This window comes from Salmo trutta, chromosome 5, assembly GCF_901001165.1.
Source record: "Salmo trutta chromosome 5, fSalTru1.1, whole genome shotgun sequence".
Classification (NCBI taxonomy): domain Eukaryota; kingdom Metazoa; phylum Chordata; class Actinopteri; order Salmoniformes; family Salmonidae; genus Salmo; species Salmo trutta.
The window spans coordinates 56,915,501-56,936,774 of record NC_042961.1 but is presented as its reverse complement, the minus strand read 5'-3'; the positions used below and the strand labels follow the sequence as shown (position 1 = coordinate 56,936,774).

The window sequence follows — 21,274 nt, the reverse complement described above, 5'->3', positions numbered from 1 at the left end:
CCTACTGTAAAAACTCACCCTACTGTTAGTATGAATGCTTAATTTAGGTTTCACTATAAGAGGGGTTTTTTTCAGCCTACGTGCTACTCTGTACTTTTCAAAACAGGAAGTGTGTTGAGTGCTGTGCAATATCTAGCATATTAGTCTGCAATCCAGGCCAAGCTGTGATCATCTTATTACTCAAAGCATAATCTCTCGTGGACAGACATCGTAAAGATTTTAGTTCTGGGCTAACCAAGATTACTCATAGCAGAAATATCAGTAGACATGCTAAAACTATGTGGAATCATGGGGCATCTTGACTGAAAGGTCCCGGAAATGTCTTGTGTGATCAGTATTACTCGAAGAGGAACTATTGACGATGATAAACCAATGATAAGCGCAAGTGGCAAGAAGCCAATGGATGTTCACTAGTAGACAATCCAGTACCATGTTGACCCTAGGTTATAACCTGGGGCATCTTGACCGAAAGGTCTTAAGTTCTTCATGAAGTGTGACTGTTTCTGTGTCTTCACCCATTTTGTGTAGTGTGTGTGTGTGTGTGTCCAGCTTCCTCTATCCCTCTGAGTTGGGCCAGTCGGGTGCTAGGAACATATCTGTTCCTAGGTTGGTTGGAGATGTAACAGACTGAGACGGTCAGAATGTCTCTCACACACACACTCTAGGGATGACGTCACCATTTGGTGCTTCTAGAGAGTTTAGGCTGCAGATTTGGTCTGAGTGGAGCAGAACGGAACAGCTGTGTTCTGTAGAACACTACAGAATGTTTCAGAATGATGGAATGTTTAGAACAGACATGATTCTACTCCACGGGATGGAGAAGATCTTGTCAATTCTACACATGACAAAATAAAACTTCCAGTCTCTCCCACTAAACACACACGGCAGACAATCTATAGATATTCTCAGACCACATCTTCGATAGCATCCTTGTCTCATAGACGAGATGTAACATAGTAAACTAAGTCCGGAACACTCTAGTTAGTATGATATGTTACATTTGGTAGGGTTACATAAGACAGAAGTTTACTTAAGGCCAAAACGAAAGTAGGGTGGTTGGACGGTTGTGTGTATAACGCCAACGCCTAGCAACCCAAAGGTTGTGTGTATAACGCCAACGTCTAGCAACCCAAAGGTTGTTAGAATCTCATCATTTTAGCTAATTAGCAACTTTTACTACTTTTTAGCTACTTATTCCCCTAACCATTTAACCTAACTCCTAGCCTAGCTAACATTGGCCACCTAGCCAACATTAGCCACAACACATTGGAAGTTGTAACATATTGTACAAATTGCATTTCCTAACATATCATTTGAAATGGATGATGGACATCCACAAATGAATACATGCCACACGAAACATATCATACAGTACTATTTGGAGTGTTCCAGGATTTACGTTGCCTATGTTACGTCTACCCCTGAGTCCAGGCTGTGCATAGAAGCTTTTAGAGTGACTGACAGGATGCTTGTTGACATGCAGTTCTAGTTAAAAGTTTTAATATTTTCTACATTATAGAATAATAGTGAACACATCAAAACTATGAAATAACAAAAATGGAATCATGTAGTTACCAAAAAATGGTTAAACAAATAAAAATATATCGGTATTAGACTTCCCTACAGGGGTTGTCTAAAGAGGACATCAGATATTACACTAATACACTATTATATATAACATCATAGTGCGTAAACTATTGTATGGAGGTGTATGCTGAGGAGAGATGCTTGTTGTGTTTACATATTTTTAGACGGCAGGCTTTGAAAGATCTCGCAGATAGTGATTGTTTGTCAACCTTATCTGTCTGTAGGGACTCGTCGAAGTTGGTGTACTTCCTTGTGCTAGAGCGAGAGAGTGGAAGGGGGAGCAGAGGAAGGGTGTGTGTAGACCTAAACAAAGTGAGAAAGAGAGGGAGAGAAGCCAATTCATTCGTTTGGAAATGTGGACAGGTAGTAAGAGCGTGTGCATGACAGAGCAAGGGAGAGATATGGTCTCATCAGAGAGGATGTTTGCAACATAGCGGATTGCAGTTGGACCACTGACCTGGTGCACAGTAGTGTGAACATGCAGAGAGAGGGGGAAGAGAGAGAGAGTTACTGACACAGAAACAAAGAGCAGAGGGAGAAGAGAGAGAGAGTTACTGACACAGAAACAAAGAGCAGAGGGAGAGAGAGAGAGTTACTGACACAGAAACAAAGAGCAGAGAGAGAGAGAGTTACTGACACAGAAACAAAGAGCAGAGGGAGAAGAGAGAGAGAGTTACTGACACAGAAACAAAGAGCAGAGGGAGAGAGAGAGTTACTGACACAGAAACAAAGAGCAGAGAGAGAGAGAGAGAGAGAGAGAGAGAGGGAGGGAGACAGAGGGAGAGAGAGAGAGAGAGAGAGAGAGAGAGAGGAGGGGGGAATGAGAGAGGGATGACGAGGAGAGAGAGAGAGAGAGAGAGAGAGAGAGAGAGAGAGAGAGAGAGAGAGAGACGGAGAGAGAGAGAGAGAGAGAGGGTGGTAAAGAGATACATTAGACAGTGGACTTTCTGTTCCTTTCTAACAGCACAGAGGTATGTCCTTCCTTTTCCCTTTCTGTTGTTACTGTGGACTGGGTTTGTACCTAAGGGAATGCTATAGGGGAATGCTATAGGGGAATGCTATAGGGGAATGCTATAGGGGAATGCTATAGGGGAATGCTATAGGGGAATGCTATAGGAATGCAAGGTAAAAAAGTATAGAACGTTTTGAACAGTTTGAACTTGAAATCCTCTGTTGAGTAATTTGAGGAGAACAGAGAGTATAGATATAGATGTGAGACTGTGCGGTAGTAGTTCTGTAAACTACAGTCGGTACTCATATTGTGGTGTACGAGACTACAACCAGACCGTGTAGTGTCATAAATAACTACTAATAACTACTAATAACTACCTGCATCCGAATGGTTGACCTAACAGAGAATGTCTCAATCTGCACTATGTTGTCAGAAATATCTATCTGCATTTGTATAGCTGAAAAGCAGAAGTTTGCGGTGGTAGTCTTTGAGACCATGTTGTAGGGCAGGGACTGTGGACATGATGTTTAGAATGCCGCCTTTTCATCATTGTCTTCGGAACAAGCTATGCTCAGAACCACGCAGTATAACACTATTTCCTCTAAAGGCAATTTGAAGGAAGGGGAAATCCTTTTTAAAGCTGATAGTTTAAACCTTTAAATGTACATAAATATCACCAACTGGTACATGATGTATTTCCCAATGAGCCACTGTTCCAGTTAATCTGCTAGCTGGCTCAACTCTCACCGTCCAGTCTACTACAGCCTAAAGGATTGGGTTACTCCCAGAATGCTATAATAGATCACAAATACCACCTACACAAAGGGGTGATTATAGAAATAGCATTAATAGAATTCTGGCTCAAAGTAAATTCTAATGCCTGAAGGATTGGAATAACCTTAGAATGCTATTATAATAGAAGACAAATAGCACCTACACAAAGATGTGATATTTCTGTTTAGCTGCTTCAACACCAGCATTTCTTGCTGTTTGGGGTTTTAGGCTGGGTCTCTGTACAGCACTTTGAGATATCAGCTGACGTAAGAAGGCCTTTATAAATAAATGTGATATCGTTGTTTCCCCATTGTTGTCGCTATAATAGAATAAAATTGCACTTTCCCCAAGGGATGTGGGTATTAATTTACTCGACTGTTGAAGTAAATTCTGAAGAAAGCCTGTGCAGGATTGTGCAACACTATTGTTTAAAACCAATGGCACCACCCACACTGTATCACAGGCAAGCATAACCTGTTCTGTGAGAGTTACACTGCATTTTTTTCACTTTTAATCATTTAGCAGGCACTCTTAATCCAGAACAATTTACAGTAGTCCATTCCCATGGGGATTGAACCCACAACCCCAGTGTTGCAAGCACCCTGCTCTACTAACTGAGCCAATACGAAACTACTTGGCAACACTCTTTGGTTGCTTCACAAATAGCATCCTATTCCCTATATAGTGCACTACTTTTGACCAGGGTCCATAGGGGCCTGTTAAAAGTAGTGCACTACATAGGGAATAGGGTGCCATTTTGGAGGCGACCTAAGTTAATAAGTGATATCACTGTAGGGAAAGAGCTGAACCGACTACACACTAGAAAAAAATGACATCTAAAAGCACAGGTGCAAATAGCAGCTTAAAGTGAGGTAAGAGTCTGGCGTTTTCCCAGCTCACAGTACATCCTCACCAGGGGTACTGAGTGTATCTACCTGTTTACCTGGATATCCTCATGGGGGTACTGAGTGTATCTACCTGTTTACCTGGATATCCTCACCAGGGGTACTGAGTGTATCTACCTGTTTACCTGGATATCCTCACCAGGGGTACTGAGTGTATCTACCTGTTTACCTGGATATCCTCATGGGGGTACTGAGTGTATCTACCTGTTTACCTGGATATCCTGATAGGGGTACTGAGTGTATCTACCTGTTTACCTGGATATCAACACCAGGGGTACTAAGTGTATCTACCTGTTTACCTGGATATCCTCATGGGGGTACTGAGTGTATCTACCTGTTTACCTGGATATCCTCATGGGGATACTGAGTGTATCTACCTGTTTACCTGGATATCCTCACCAGGGGTACTGAGTGTATCTACCTGTTTACCTGGATATCCTCATGGGGGTACTGAGTGTATCTACCTGTTTACCTGGATATCCTCACCAGGGGTACTGAGTGTATCTACCTGTTTACCTGGATATCCTCATAGGGGTACTGAGTGTATCTACCTGTTTACCTGGATATCCTCATGGGGGTACTGAGTGTATCTACCTGTTTACCTGGATATCCTGATAGGGGTACTGAGTGTATCTACCTGTTTACCTGGATATCCTCATGGGGGTACTGAGTGTATCTACCTGTTTACCTGGATATCCTCACCAGGGGTACTGAGTGTATCTACCTGTTTACCTGGATATCCTCACCAGGGGTACTGAGTGTATCTACCTGTTTACCTGGATATCCTCATAGGGGTACTGAGTGTATCTACCTGTTTACCTGGATATCCTCATGGGGATACTGAGTATATCTACCTGTTTACCTGGATATCCTCACCAGGGGTACTGAGTGTATCTACCTGTTTACCTGGATATCCTCATGGGGTACTGAGTGTATCTACCTGTTTACCTGGATATCCTCACCAGGGGTACTGAGTGTATCTACCTGTTTACCTGGATATCCTCACCAGGGGTACTGAGTGTATCTACCTGTTTACCTGGATATCCTGATAGGGGTACTGAGTGTATCTACCTGTTTACCTGGATATCCTCATAGGGGTACTGAGTGTATCTACCTGTTTACCTGGATATCCTCATGGGGGTACTGAGTGTATCTACCTGTTTACCTGGATATCCTCATAGGGGTACTGAGTGTATCTACCTCTTTACCTGGATATCCTCATAGGGGTACTGAGTGTATCTACCTGTTTACCTGGATATCCTCATCAGGGGTACTGAGTGTATCTACCTGTTTACCTGGATATCCTCATGGGGGTACTGAGTGTATCTACCTGTTTACCTGGATATCCTCACCAGGGGTACTGAGTGTATCTACCTGTTTACCTGGATATCCTCATAGGGGTACTGAGTGTATCTACCTGTTTACCTGGATATCCTCATGGGGGTACTGAGTGTATCTACCTGTTTACCTGGATATCCACATACAGTGGGGGAAAAAGTATTTGATCCCCTGCTGATTTTGTACGTTTGCCCACTTACAAAGAAATGATCAGTCTATAATTTTAATGGTAGGTTTATTTGAGCAGTGAGAAACAAAATAACAACAAGAAAATCCAGAAAAACGCATGTGAAAAATGTTATAAAATGATTTGCATTTTAATGAGGGAAATAATTATTTGACCCCTCTGCAAAACATGACTTAGTACTTGGTGGCAAAACCCTTGTTGGCAATCACAGAGGTCAGACGTTTCTTGTAGGTGGCCACCAGGTTTGCACACATCTCAGGAGGGATTTTGTCCCACTCCTCTTTGCAGATCTTCTCCAAGTCATTAAGGTTTCGAGGCTGACGTTTGGCAACTCGAACCTTCAGCTCCCTCCACAGATTTTCTATGGGATTAAGGTCTGGAGACTGGCTAGGCCACTCCAGGACCTTAATGTGCTTCTTCTTGAGCCACTCCTTTGTTGCCTTGGCCATGTGTTTTGGGTCATTGTCATGCTGGAATATCCATCCACGACCCATTTTCAATGCCCTGGCTGAGGGAAGGATGTTCTCACCCAAGATTTGATGGTACATGGCCCCGTCCATCGTCCCTTTGATGCGGTGAGGTTGTCCTGTCCCCTTAGCAGAAAAACACCCCCAAAGCATAATGTTTCCACCTCCATGTTTGACGGTGGGGATGGTGTTCTTGGGGTCATAGGAGGCATTCCTCCTCCTCCAAACACGGTGAGTTGAGTTGATGCCAAAGAGCTCCATTTGGTCTCATCTGACCACAACACTTTCACCAGTTGTCCTCTGAATCATTCAGATGTTCATTGGCAAACTTCAGACGGGCATGTATATGTATTCTTGAGCAGGGGGACCTTGCGGGCGCTGCAGGATTTCAGTCCTTCACGGCGTAGTGTGTTACCAATTGTTTTCTTGGTGACTATGGTCCCAGCTGCCTTGAGATCATCGACAAGATCCTCCCGTGTAGTTCTGGGCTGATTCCTCACCATTCTCATGATCATTGCAACCCCACGAGGTGAGATCTTGCATGGAGCCCCAGGCCGAGGGATATTGACAGTTCTTTTGTGTTTCTTCCATTTGCGAATAATCACACCAAATGTTGTCACCTTCTCACCAAGCTGCTTGGCGATGGTCTTGTAGCCCATTCCAGCCTTGTGTAGGTCTACAGTCTTGTCCCTGACATCCTTGGAGAGCTCTTTGGTCTTGGCCATGGTGGAGAGTTTGGAATCTGATTGATTGATTGCTTCTGTGGACAGGTGTCTTTTTTACAGGTAACAAGCTGCGGTTAGGAGCACTCCCTTTAAGAGTGTGCTCCTAATCTCAGCTCGTTACCTGTATAAAAGACACCTGGGAGACAGAAATCCTTCTGATTGAGAGGGGGTCAAAAATGTATTTCCCTCTTTAAAATGCAAATCAATTTATAACATTTGTTACATACGCTTTTCTGGATATTTTTGTTTTATTCTGTCTCTCACTGTTCAAATAAACCTACCATTCAAATTATAGACTGATCCTTTCTTTATCAGTGGGCAAACGTACAAAATCAGCAGGGGATCAAATACTTTTTTCGCCCACTGTAGGATTCCTGTTTACCTGGATATCCACATAGGATTCCTGTTTAGCTGGATATCCTCATAGGGGTACTGAGTGTATCTACCTGTTTACCTGGATATCCTCATAGGGGTACTGAGTGTATCTACCTGTTTACCTGGATATCCTCATGGGGGTACTGAGTGTATCTACCTGTTTACCTGGATATCCTCATGGGGGTACTGAGTGTATCTACAGTACCTGGTATGATACACATAATAAAAGTGTTCTAAGTTACTAAATGTGTCCCCTCGTATGTCAAGGGGATTTAAGAGCTTGAGGATGTATTTTCCCTCCATTGTAAGTCTAGAGGTGCAGGTATTTTCCTATCAGGTATGTTCTCATAACTGTCTAACTGGTGTAGGCTACTCATCCATGCATGTCCTTAGACTCCTCGGTAGAATGTACCCTTAGGCACACAGATGTAGGCTCATTCCTCCACCTCGACAGGTCATTGCATGCCAAGTTGCCAGTAGATGTGGTGACAGTGTTTTGTCATTTTGGAGGTCATAAAATGTTTTGTTAACATTGTGTGTGTGTGTGTGTGTGTGTGTGTGTGTGTGTGTGTGTGTGTGTGTGTGTGTGTGTGTGTGTGTGTGTGTGTGTGTGTGTGTGTGTGTGTGTGTGTGTGTGTGTGTGTGTGTGTGTGTGTGTGTGTGTGTGTGTGTGTGTGTGTGTCTTTAGATGGAGGAGTATAATGTTACAGTTGCTACAGGAACATCAGAGTATTCTGGGACCAATAACTACATATACATTACTCTGGTGGGAGAGAACGGAGACAGCGAGAGAACAACACTGGATAACCCTGGACTGGACTTCTGTAGAGGAGCGGTGAGTATGGCAGCACTGTGCGCGCGTGCGTGTGTGTGTGCGCATTCATGCTCCCAACCCTTCTCTCTCACTCAAAAGGATCCGTATAACATGTCCCTCGCTCCCTTTCTCTCCCTCCCTCGCTAACTCCCTCCATATCTTTCCCTCCCTCTCTATCTTTCCCTCCCTCCCTCCTTCCCTATCTTTCCCTCCCTCCCTCCCTATCTTTCCCTCTCTATCTATCTTTCCCTCCCTCCCTATCTTTCCCTCTCTATCTATCTTTCCCTCCCTCCCTATCTTTCCCTCTCTATCTATCTTTCCCTCCCTATCTTTCCCTCCCTCCCTCTCTCTCCCTCCCTCCCTATCTTTCCCTCTCTATCTATCTTTCCCTCCCTCCCTATCTTTCCCTCTCCATCTATCTTTCCCTCCCTCCCTATCTTTCCCTCTCTATCTATCTTTCCCTCCCTCCCTATCTTTCCCTCTCTATCTATCTTTCCCTCCCTATCTTTCCCTCCCTCCCTCTCTCTCCCTCCCTCCCTATCTTTCCCTCCCTCCCTATCTTTCCCTCCCTATCTTTCCCTCCCTCCCTATCTTTCCCTCCCTCCCTATCTTTCCCTCTCTATCTATCTTTCCCTCCCTCCCTATCTTTCCCTCTCTATCTATCTTTCCCTCCCTCCCTATCTTTCCCTCTCTATCTATCTTTCCCTCCCTATCTTTCCCTCCCTCCCTCTCTCTCCCTCCCTCCCTATCTTTCCCTCTCTATCTATCTTTCCCTCCCTCCCTATCTTTCCCTCTCTATCTATCTTTCCCTCCCTCCCTATCTTTCCCTCTCTATCTATCTTTCCCTCCCTCCCTATCTTTCCCTCTCTATCTTTCCCTCCCTCCCTATCTTTCCCTCCCTCCCTCTCTCTCCCTCCCTCCCTATCTTTCCCTCCCTCCCTATCTTTCCCTCCCTATCTCCTGCTCCCTTCCTCCCCTCCAGGTGGATGAATACAAGGTGTGTAGCCCGGCTCCTCTGGGTCGTGTTCTTTTGGTGCGTCTGGAGAAACAGAGGTACTGGGTGGAGGATAACTGGTTCTGTCTCTATGTCACCGTGGCGCCACCAGGTGGTGGTACAGCCCTCACCTTCCCCTGTTACCGCTGGCTCATAGGAAATGTCAAGGTGGAGCTACGAGAAGGCACAGGTAAATGGAAAAGAAAGAGGTGCCCTTCAAGATACGGATCTCAAGTTTTGTGATAAAGGTTAGGTTTTGGGGCGAGAAAGCTGATCCTAGATCTGTGTCCTAGATTTGGTGAAAACAAAGGATGAAGGTCAAACAGAGGTTAGAGAAGGATGTGAGTGAGTCATCTCTCTGTCTTTATCTTCTCTCTCTCACTCCCTCCTTCAGCAATGAGACTCAGTGACGACACCTCTCCTCAGCTTTTGGCTCACAGAAAAGCAGAACTGCAGGAGAGACAGGCGGTATACAGGTCAGTTACATTCCAGAAATGTTGTTAGAGATACATGCATCCATTTACAGTATGTGTACATGCACAGACACCAATACACACACACACACACACACACACACACACACACACACACACACACACACACACACACACAGGGGCGTCTCAATTCCAATCCCTCCAGAAACTGAGCCTAGTTCTTGCGGTTGCGTTTGTCTGTTGTTTTTCCAGATGGGTTGCATGGGCTCCTGGGATTCCCAAGTGTATCGATGCGAAGACCGAGGCAGACCTTCATCAGGATGTTCGCTTCGACAATGAGAAGAGGAGTGACTTTGAGGGCTCCTTACACTACGCGTGAGTCATACAGACACCCCCCCTTAAGCCCTTCCCATATTGTCTAATATGCAGTTGAAGTTGGAAGTTTACATACACCTTAGCCAAATACATTTAAACTCAGTTTTTCACAATTCCCGACATTTAATCCTCACATTCCCAGTGGGTCAGAAGTTTACATACAATCAATTAGTATTTGGTAGCATTGACTTTAAATTGTTTAACTTGGGTCAAACGTTTCGGGTAGCCTTCCACAAGCTTTCTACAAGTAAATTTTAGCACATTCCTCCTGACAGAGCTGGTGTAACTGAGTCAGGTTTGTTGGCCTCCTTGCTCGCACACACTTTTTCAGTTCTGCCCACAAATGTTCTATAGGCTGAGGTCAGGGCTTTGTGATGGCCACTCCAATACCTTGACTTTGTTTTCCTTAATTAAGCCATTTTGCCACAACTTTGGAACTATGCTTGGGGTCATTGTTCATTTGGAAGACCCATTTGCGACCAAGCTTTAACTTCCTGACTGAAATCTTGAGATGTTGCTTCAATATATCTACATCATTTTCTTGCCTCATGATGCCATCTATTTTGTGAAGTGCACCAGTCCCTCCTGCAGCAAAGCACCCCCACAACATGATGCTGCCACCCCCATGCTTCACGGTTGGGATGGTGTTCTTCGGCTTGCAAGCCTCCCCCTTTTTCCTCCAAACATAACGATGGTCATTATGGCCAAATAGTTCTATTTTTGTTACATCAGACCAGAGGACATTTCTCCAAAAAGAATGATCTTTGTCCCCATGTGCAGTTGCAAACCGTAGTCTGGCTTTTTTATGGCAGTTTTGGAGCAGTGGCTTCTTCCTTGCCGAGCGGCCTTTCAGGTTATGTCGATATAGGACTCGTTTTACTATGAATATAGATTCTTTTTTTACCTGTTTCCTCCAGCATTTTCACAAGGTCCTTTGCTGTTGTTCTGGGATTGATTTGCATTTTTCGCACAAAAGTACGTTCATCTCTAGGAGACAGAACGCGTCTCCTTCCTGAGCGATATGACGGCTGCGTGGTCCAATGGTGTTTATTCCAATTCCAATTGACTCAAATGATGTCAATTAGCGTATCAGAAGCTTCTAAAGCCATGACATAATTTTCTGGAATTTTCCAAGCTGTTTAAAGGCACAGTCAACTTAGTGTATGGAAAAATGATGTGTCTTGCACAAAGTACATGTACTAACTGACTTGCCAAAACTATAGTTTGTTAACAAGACATTTCTGGAGTGGTTGAAAAAAATAGTTTTAATGACTCCAACCTAAGTGTGTGTGAACTTCCGACTTCAACTGTAGTAGCTTCCTTATTTTATGAAAATGTGTTTGAAAATGGTCTTTCCTGTCTGTCTCTTTTTCTCCCCCCCTTTCCCCCCTCCCTCCCCCCTCTTCCCCCTCTCTCAGTCTTCTAGAGCTGTCTTTGAAGAAGCTAGCGATCAGGTTCGGGAAGTCATGGGACAATCTGGATGACTTCAAACGATGCTTCTGGAAACTCAGGAGCCCCATATCTGGTAGAGTACAGTGGCACATAAATAGACTACTGAATAGAGCATTGTGGGTACTGTTGTACATAATGCTACAGGTACACAACATGGCCAAAGTATTCAACCCGCCCGCCCTTCAGCCACATAATATTTAATGACTCCAAAACTGTCTGTCCTGCGGGATATAACCGCAGGGACTGGGGTTATGAGTCAACCTGTGCATCACTAGACTTTCAACGTGGCACCGTCATAGGATGCCACCTTTCCAACAAGTCAGTTAGTTCAATTTCTTCCCTGCTAGAGCTGCCCCGGTCAACTGTAAGTGCTGTTATTGTGAAGTGTACAGAAATGAGATTGTCGAGATCGGTGTGAAATAACTTGATTGGCCTGCACAGAGCCCTGACTTTAACCCCATTGAACACCTTTGGGATGAATTGGAATGCCGACTGCGAGGCAGGCCTATTCACCCAACATCAGTGCCCGACCTCACTAATGCTCTTGTGGCTGAATGGAAGCAAGTCCCCGTAGAAATGTTCCAACATCTAGTGGAAAGCCTTCGCAGAAGAGTGGAGGCTGTTATAGCAGCAAAGGGGGGGACCAACTCCATATTAATGCCCATGATTTTGGAATGAGATATTCGACATACTTTGGAGTGAGATGTTCGACATAATTTTGGCCATGTACTTTATTAGAGTTAGAGGTGCAATTCCTTGTAGAGTATAGGCCAACACTTTTTATAGCTGTCTCTTCCTGTTTCATTGAGGAAGTGAGGTCTTTGAATATTGCAACACCAATGTGTGTAACTCAGTCAGTATTTATTCTTTTCAATCTTTGATTAAACAATTGTTTATCCTTCAATATATAGTCCATTATTCATATTCTTACACTACAGATCACTCTTTTGTTGCTTACAATTTTTCTGCACAGCAGTAAATGCAAACTTGTAGGTTATTGAAGGTTTTAAAAGGCTTCTAAAGTTTGGTCTTTTCCACTTTAAAATGTCAGACCTGATTTGCTCTAATGAAAAATGTATCAACCCTTACAAAAAATGTCCATGAATTATAATCCACATAATAATTCACATTTCCTGTTGCTGCAGGATAATTTTCCTGCTGTAGCAAACTGGTCAAATTAAGATCCTACATTTGTAGATTGTTATATTAAGAATTGTTTATTCAGACAGTACTTTTTTATTTTGTGATTGATCAATTGATGGTTCCAGAGTACTGTATGGAGCACTGGAAGGAAGACTCGTTCTTCGGATACCAGTGTCTGAACGGTTCAAACCCCAGAATGATCCAGCGCTGCAAAAAGCTTCCGGGAAACTTCCCCGTCTCTGGAGACATGGTGCAGGGGTCGCTGGCCCCAAGGACCACCCTGAAGAAGGAACTCAAGGTGGGGCCCCTCTGTCTCTCTGCCTGCGTTCCAAATGCCACCCTATACTAACCCTAATGCTAGCTTCATGTCCATATCCTGGTTTAACCCTGACCCTAACTCCACCCTCAACCCTAACCTAGAGAGGAAGAAGTTCAATAAAAAAGAATGTATTTATTTGCTCAATCTGATTGTCTTTTTTAGATTTTATATTAAATGTTATTAGATCAAGCACTTTAACATAGAACTTATCTTTGGAGCACTTAATCCCTTCATCCCTTGGGGGGATTTCCAACTATGTATTTATTTATTTAATTGATCCAGTTTGCATGTTTAATGATTTTATTATATAACATTTGTTTTAAAATGTAACTTGTTTTACCCTCAGGACTTTATCAACAATTGTCTTCCTCCTGTTGTTGAACTGTCATGGGTGACCCCTCGGCCTTTCATGTTCTCTCACCCTCTCCAGAACAGTCTGATGTACAGTATAGAAACAGGGCAGAAAGTTGCAATAGGCCCGAGCAACCCAAGGTTTCATACCAGCATAAACAGAAACCTAACCCTAGTCTCAACCCTAACCATAGTCTCAACCCTAACCCTAGTCTCAACCCTAAACTAGTCTCAACCCTAAACTAGTCTCAACCCTAACCCTAGTCTCAACCGTAACCCTAGTCTCAACCCTAACCCTAGTCTCAGCCCCAACCTTAGTCTCAACCCTAACCCTAGTCTCAACCGTAACCCTAGTCTCTACCGTAACCCTAGTCTCAGCCCCAACCTTAGTCTCAACCCTAACCCTAGTCTCAACCCTAACCCTAGTCTCAACCCTAACCCTAGTCTCTACCGTAACCCTAACCTCAACCGTAACCCTAGTCTCAACCCTAAACCTAGTCTCAACCCTAAACCTCAACCCTAACCCTAGTCTCAACCCTAACCCTAGTCTCAACCCTAAACCTAGTCTCAACCGTAACCCTAGTCTCAACCCTAAACCTAGTCTCAACCGTAACCCTAGTCTCAACCGTAACCCTAGTCTCAACCCTAAACCTAGTCTCAACCGTAACCCTAGTCTCAACCCTAACCCCAGCCTCAACCCTAACCCTATTCCCAACCCTAACCCTAACCCTAGTCTTAACCCTAACCCTAGTCTCAACCCTAACCCTAGCCTCAACCCTAACCCCATTCCCAACCCTAACCCTAACCCTAGTCTTAACCCTAACCCTAGCCTCAACCCTAACCCTAGCCTCAACCCTAACCCTAGTCTCAACCCTAACCCTAACCCTAGTCTCAACCCTAACCCTAGTCTCAACCCTAACCCTAGTCTCAACCCTAACCCTAACCCTAGTCTCAACCCTAACCCTAGTCTCAACCCTAACCCTAACCCTAGTCTCAACCCTAACCCTAGTCTCAACCCTAACCCTAGTCTCAACCCTAACCCTAGTCTCAACCCTAACCCTAGTCTCAACCCTAACCCTAGTCTCAACCCTAACCCTAGTCTCAACCCTAACCCTAGTCTCAACCCTAACCCTAGTCTCAACCCTAACCCTAGTCTCAACCCTAACCCTAGTCTCAACCCTAACCCTAGTCTCAACCCTAACCCTAGTCTCAACCCTAACCCTAGTCTCAACCCTAACCCTAGTCTCAACCCTAACCCTAGTCTCAACCCTAACCCTAACCCTAGTCTCAACCCTAACCCTAGTCTCAACCCTAACCCTAGTCTCAACCCTAACCCTAGTCTCAACCCTAACCCTAACCCTAGTCTCAACCCTAACCCTAGTCTCAACCCTAACCCTAGCTACACAGCTACACAGATCCTCTTTAAAGCGCTCAGACACAGCGGATACACCAAGGCATTTCTAGGCACAGTCAAAGCAGAGGTAAAGAGGGACCTGGCGTGTGCGTAACCTCCTAGCCAGTCCTATGAGTTAGACATTATTCCATTTGTAATAACGATTTGAACCATTGAAATGTATTTGTTTGATAGCACTTATGATTGTCCTTAATACGTACTTTTTATTTCTTTATTTATTGGGCGGTTCTCCTTTTTGGCCCTCCCCTTTTCCCTTATCTTTCTTTCCTTTGATCCCTAACCTAAACCCCTAGTTCCTAATTCCTAATCCCTATACCTAAACTTAACCCTTAGACCCTAATACTTAACCCTAACCCCTAGTTCCTAAATCCTAATCACAGTCCCTATACTTAACCTTAATCCCTAGACCTGAATACCTAACCTTAACCCCTAGTTCCTCAATCCTAATCCTAATCCCCCATCCCATCCCATCCCAACCCTAACCCCTAGAACCCATACCTAACCCTAATCCCTAGTTCCTAAAATCCTAACCCTAATCCCCCACCCTAACCCCTAGACCCTCATGCCTAACCCTAACCTCTAGACCCCCATACCTAATCCCAATTTAACCCTGACCCTAACTCTAACCCTGACCCTAACCCCAACCCTAACTCTAACCCTAACCCCTAGTTCCTAAATCCTAACCCTAATTTCCCACCCTAACCTTAACCCCTAGACCCCATTTCGAAACCCTAACCCCTGGACCCCCTATACCTAACTCTAACCCCTAGACCCTTATACCTAACCCTAACCTCTAGACCATCGTTCTGACCTTGGCACTGGTCTCTAATTCTTAGTACTGAATCCCTGGTTCTTAACCCAAGCTTTATTTTAAATTCTGATTCTGGTCCTCTTTTATTTTATTTTTTAGTCATTAAAGTACTTTTATACACAAGTCTTACCATTTATTTTAATGGTTTTACCAGTGCCCGTGCACATCAGATTCGTCTGTTATTTATTAAACCTAACCCGAGTCTCAACCCCAAACCTAGTCTCTACCGTAACCCTAGCCTCAACCCTAACCATAGTCTCAACAGTAACCCTAGTCTCAACAGTAACCCTAGTCTCAACCCTAACCCTAGTCTCAACCCTAGCCTCAACCCTAACCCTATTCCCAACCCTAACCCTATTCTCAACCGTAACCCTAGTCTCAACCGTAACCCTAGTCTCAACCCTAACCCTAACCTCAACCCTAACCCTAGTCTCAACCCTAACCCTAGTCTCAACCCTAACCCTAGTCTCAACCCTAACCCTAGCCTCAACCCTAACCTCAACCGTCTCTACATATTTTCTGCTCTCTCTAGGCGGGTAACATCTACTTGGTAGACTATGCCATCATGGATGGTGTTCCTACCAACGTAATCAGAGGGAAACCACAGTACATCGCTGCTCCTCTCTGTCTGCTGTATGAACACCCAGACCAGGGACTCATACCCATCGCCATACAGGTAGGGCTGGACACACACACACACACACACACACACACACACACACACACACACACACACACACACACACACACACACACACACACACACACACACACACACACACACACACACACACAAAATCCTAATATTGAGTTGCACCCCCTCAGAACAGCCTCAATTCGTCATCCCAACAAGGATAGTAAAGCCATAAAAACACACGTTATCTATCCCCCCTCTTCTCCCTCCTCTTCCACAGCTAGGGCAGACTCCTGGCTTGGACACACCCATCTTCCTGCCTAAAAACCCTCCCCTGGCCTGGCTATTGGCCAAGATCTGGGTCCGTCACTCAGAGTTCCAGGTGTTCCAGCTCCTGTCCCACCTGTTGAGAACTCACCTAGTGGTGGAGGTGTTCTGTGTGTCAACGCTACGACAGTTACCTGCTGTCCATCCAGTATATAAGGTAGGGGGGGGCTGTGGCTAACCCCTCTCTCTGTCTCTACTGTAGCTCCTGGCTCCTCACCTGGTGGTGGAGGGGTGTGTGCCGTGGCTAACCCCTCTCTCTGTCTCTACTGTAGCTCCTGGCTCCTCACCTGCGCTATACTCTGGAGATTAACTGCAGGGGGCGCACTCAGCTCCTCTCAGCTGACGGCATCTTCAAAAGGGTATGTCAAATCAAATGTATTTATATAGCCCTTCTTACATCAGCTGACGTCACAAAGTGCTGTACAGAAACCCAGCCTAAAACCCCAAACAGCAAGAAATGCAGGTGTAAAAGCACGGTGGCTAGGACAAACTCCCTAGAACGGCAGGAACCTAGGAAGAAACCTAGAGAGGAACCAGGCTATGAGGGGTGGCCAGTCCTCTCCTGGCTGTGCCGGTGTCAGTCTTACCGTTCTATTCCTTGTTTACATTTTAGCAGACACTTACAGTAGAGAGTACAAACATTTTCGTACAGGTCCCCCCCCCCCCATGGGAATTGAACCCACAACCCTGGTGCCACACAGGACCCCAGTACCTTGAGGGCTCAACTGACCCTATATTGTTGTATTGAGGCAGCTTCAGTAACAAAGAAATTGTTTTTTTTTTAAATGTGGTCAAAAAACATAGAATAGTTTTGAAATAGACAAGAGTATAACTGATGAAATACTGTTCCTCCAGGTGGTGTCTACAGGAGGGGAGGGGCTTCTGGTCCTAGCCCAGAATGAGTACAAAGTCCTGACCTACCGCTCTCTGCAGCCCTACCAGGACTTCCAGCAGCGCGGAGCCTCCAAGCTCAGAAGCTACTTCTACAGGGAATACAGCCTGATGCTGTGGGATGCCATACACAGGTACAATACCCATCACCACTCCTTTATGACCACAGAGATATTGTTTAGAAGGTTGTCGGAGGAAAGCAGGGAGAGGACATGGTCTTCAGGCCTGAAATATAGATATGTTGAAATGCACATTGGGAAAATAAGCTATTTCACCCCCCCCTCCCCCTTTCTCTCCCCAGTTTTGTCTCAGGGATGGTGTCACTGTACTACCATTATGACAGTGATGTAGTGGAGGACACTGAGCTGCAGGCCTGGATAAAGGACATCGCTGACGAGGGCTTCGTTGATGTGCCCAGGTTTGGTCAGTCATCCACCACTACCCCCACCTCCTCAGACTCAGGGCTGGATTCGATCGTAAGCGTGGAAGAGCTGCATGGCAGAGTGGTTGACATTTAAAGGCAACGTTACCGTGTTCGTGGAACTGCGTTCTCAGAAAACGCTGCATATGTCGGCTGAATCCGAAATAACCTTTAAACGCCAAGCGCGCTGCAACACAGATCTTCGGCGCTACGGATGGACCCTTAGTTGATCATGATGATTTGTTACTGGGTAATATTGACTGGTGTGTGATGTTTCCTTCCTCTCAGGTCTGGCCAGGGAACTACACAACAAGACAGAACTGATCACACTGCTGAGTGTAGCTATCTTCACAAGCTCAGCACAGCATGCAGCCACCAACAATGGACAGGTACAGTACACACACACATACACAGTCTTGTACAGCTAACCTTGTGGGGGCACACAATTTAGTCCCATTTCAAATCCTATTTTCCCTAACAAGTAATCCTAACCTTAACCCTAGCTCCTAACCCTTAATGTAATTCTAACCTTAACCCTAAACCCCCTAGAAATAACCTTTGACCTCGTGGGGACTAACAAAATGTCCCCAGTTGGTCAAATTTTTGTTTGTTTACTATTCTTGTGGAGACTTCTGTCTGGTCCCCACAAGAATAGTTAAACACGTCCACACACACACACCTATTAAGTTAGTCATCTCACTCTAACAGTTTGACTGGTGTGCGTGGGTACCCAACACACCGTGCACAATGCGCCACCCTCCCCCGACGGACAAGGACGCTGTTACCATGGAGATGATCATGGACACCCTCCCAGACGTCAGCCAAACGTGTTTGGAGATGGCGATCACATGGCACCTGGGACGGCCACAACCGGACGCAGTAAGTTAAAACAACAACAGTGGGTCACAGAGTATGAAATGGGATGAAACTAGAATGCAACACTCGTCTCCCACCTCCTTTCATCTTTCTTTCCCACCTTTGGTTATAAACATAGATGGGTAAACTGTGATCGCAAGGCGCCGTGAAAAATGTAACACTCCCTGTACTTTCAATCATAAAATAAAACCAGAGATTCATATAGCTAAATGTAAATATTTCAAGCTAGGATTCTTCACTTCTCCATTTTGCATTTTCTCTCTAGTCTCGGAATTCTCAGACGTAGGGAAACAGCACATTGGTACATCTGCAGATAGACTATTTCCTCTCCACTTTCTTTTCATGCTTTTTAGTTCCCCTCTCTCTCTCCCTACAGGTCTCATTGGGTCAGTACCAGTACCAGTATAGAGCCTTACTCTTCCTCCTTTTGCCCATTTTTCTCATTGGGTCAGTACCAGGAGCAGTACTTTACTGAGCCCCAAGCCCATACTAACCCTACACAACCTCCTTCTCCCCCCTCTCCTTCCTTCTCCCCTCTCTCCCTCCTTCCTTCTCCCCCTCTCTCTCCTTCCTTCTCCCCCTCTCTCCTTCCTTCTCTCCCTCTCCTTCCTTCTCTCCCTCCCTCTCTCTCCTTCCTTCTCCCCCTCTCTCTCCTTCCTTCTCCCCCCCTCTCTCCTTCCTTCTCTCCCTCCCTCTCTCTCCTTCCTTCCTTCTCCCCCTCTCCCCTTCCTTCCTTCTCCCCCTCTCTCCCTCCTTCTCCCCCTCAGATCCCATTGGGTCAGTACCGGGAGCAGTACTTCACAGAGTCCCAGGCCCAGGAGGTGATTGACAAGTTCAGACAGGAACTGAAGGAGATAGAGGAACACATCCTGACCCAGAATGAGGGACTAGAGCTGCCCTATCTTTTCCTGCTGCCCAGCCGCATCGAGAACAGCATCACTATATAATATACTGAACAAAAATATACACGCAACATGCAACAATTTTTAAGGTTTTACCGAGTTACAGTTCATATAAGGAAATCAGTCAATTTAAATAAATTCATTAGGCCCTAATCTATATATTTCACATGACTGGGAATACAGATATGCATCTGGACACAAATATATATATTTTTTAAAATAGGGGCGTGGATCAGGAAACCAATGAGTATCTGGTGTGACCACCATTTGCCTCATCTCCTTTGCATAGAGTTGATCAGGTTTGATTATAGCTTGTGGAATGTTGTCCCACTCCAATTCAATGGCTGTGCAAAGTTGCTGGATATTGGCAGGAACTGAAACACGATGTCGTACACATCGATCCAGAGCATCCCAAACATGCTCAATGGGTGACGTCTGGTGAGTATGCAGGCCATGGAAGAACTGGGCCATTTTCAGCTTCCAGGAATTGTGTAAAGATCCTTGCGACATGGGGCCGTGCATTATCATGCTGAAACATGAGGTGATGGTGGTGGATGAATGGCACAACAATGGGCCTCAGGATCTTGTCACGGTATCTCTGTGCATTCAAATTGCCATCGATAAAATGCAATTGTGTTGGTTGTTCGTAGCTTATGCCTGCCCATACCATAACCTGTTTACAATGTTGACATCAGCAAACCACTCGCCCACAACGTCATACATTTGGTCTGCGGTTGTGAGGCCGGTTGGACGTACTACCAAAATTTCAAAAACGACATTGGAGCCGGCTTATGGTAGAGAAATTAACATTAAATTCTCTGGCAACAACTCTGGTGGACATTCCTGCAGTCAGCATGCCAATTTCACGCTCCCTCAAAACTTTAGACATTGGTGACATTGTGTTGTGTGACACAACTGAACAGTTTAGAGTGGCCTTTTATTGTCCCCAGCACAAGGTAATGATTATGCTGTTTAATCAGCTTCTCAATATGCCACACTTGTCAGGTGGATGAATTATCTTGGCAAAGGAAAAATACCCACTAACAGGGATGTAAACATATTTTTTTGTGTATGGAACATTTCTGGGATCTTTGATTTCAGCTCGTGAAAAATGGGACCAACACTTTACATGTTGCGTTTATATTTTTTGGTTCGGTGTAATAACATAGAACCAAAAGCTTACCTTGACTAGGGAAGAGTTCCCGATGTTGAATAGTCATAGCCACCGAGCTATCTTAGCATCCCTCTCTGTTTGAGTAGGCTAAATAAGCTAACTGCATTCACTAGCTGTGAAAGTGAACAAAAAATACAAAATATTGCTCTCTCTCTCGCTCACTTGCTTCTCCTTAATTTTTGAATAGAAATTAATTTGCTCAAAACTGTTCAACTATTGTCTACTCACCACATTTTAAGCACTGCCCTGCTAGCTAGCTGTAGTTTGTGTTTTCAGCACTAGATTCATTCTCTGGCCCTTTGATTGGGTGGACAACATATGAATATATTTAGTATAGTTTTAACTTTGTTTCACTATTTTTGTTTTTCTGAAATTCACTGATGAGGATGGTCCTCCCCTGTGAAGCCTTCACTGATACATACAGTGTAATAACATAGACCATACATACTATATAGATTAAAACCAGGGACTGGAGCTGCCTTACCTTTTCCTACTGCCCAGCTGCATCGAGAACAGAATCACTGTAGTGAACAGCATCACTATAGAGCAGGGATTCCCAAACTCGGACATGCCACCCCCTCCCCCCAGCTGCACGGTTAGTTTCTTACCCCAGCACTACACGGCCCATTAAA

General features: G+C 44.9%; 1 protein-coding gene across 3 annotated transcripts; it reads left to right on the top strand.

Moving 5' to 3' along the window:
• The first annotated feature begins 1,798 nt into the window (after window positions 1-1,798).
• Window positions 1,799-19,596, top strand: LOC115194626 (arachidonate 12-lipoxygenase, 12S-type). Of its 3 annotated transcripts, XM_029754475.1 has the most exons (16): window positions 1,799-2,172; window positions 2,503-2,558; window positions 7,999-8,145; window positions 9,107-9,308; window positions 9,513-9,594; window positions 9,805-9,927; window positions 11,346-11,452; window positions 12,648-12,820; window positions 15,950-16,093; window positions 16,332-16,535; window positions 16,651-16,737; window positions 17,234-17,403; window positions 17,571-17,692; window positions 17,979-18,079; window positions 18,399-18,569; window positions 19,334-19,596. In XM_029754475.1, the coding sequence occupies exons 3-16, from the start codon at window positions 7,999-8,001 to the stop codon at window positions 19,511-19,513; spliced, it is 2,013 nt and encodes a 670-aa protein (XP_029610335.1). In that variant the 5' UTR covers window positions 1,799-2,172; window positions 2,503-2,558; the 3' UTR covers window positions 19,514-19,596. The 3 variants fall into 3 exon arrangements, with proteins under 3 accessions (XP_029610335.1, XP_029610334.1, XP_029610336.1); XM_029754474.1 differs by lacking the exon at window positions 1,799-2,172 and having other exon boundaries at window positions 2,469-2,558; XM_029754476.1 differs by lacking the exons at window positions 1,799-2,172; window positions 2,503-2,558 and having other exon boundaries at window positions 8,069-8,145; window positions 9,107-9,121.
• The last annotated feature ends 1,678 nt before the right edge of the window (window positions 19,597-21,274 follow it).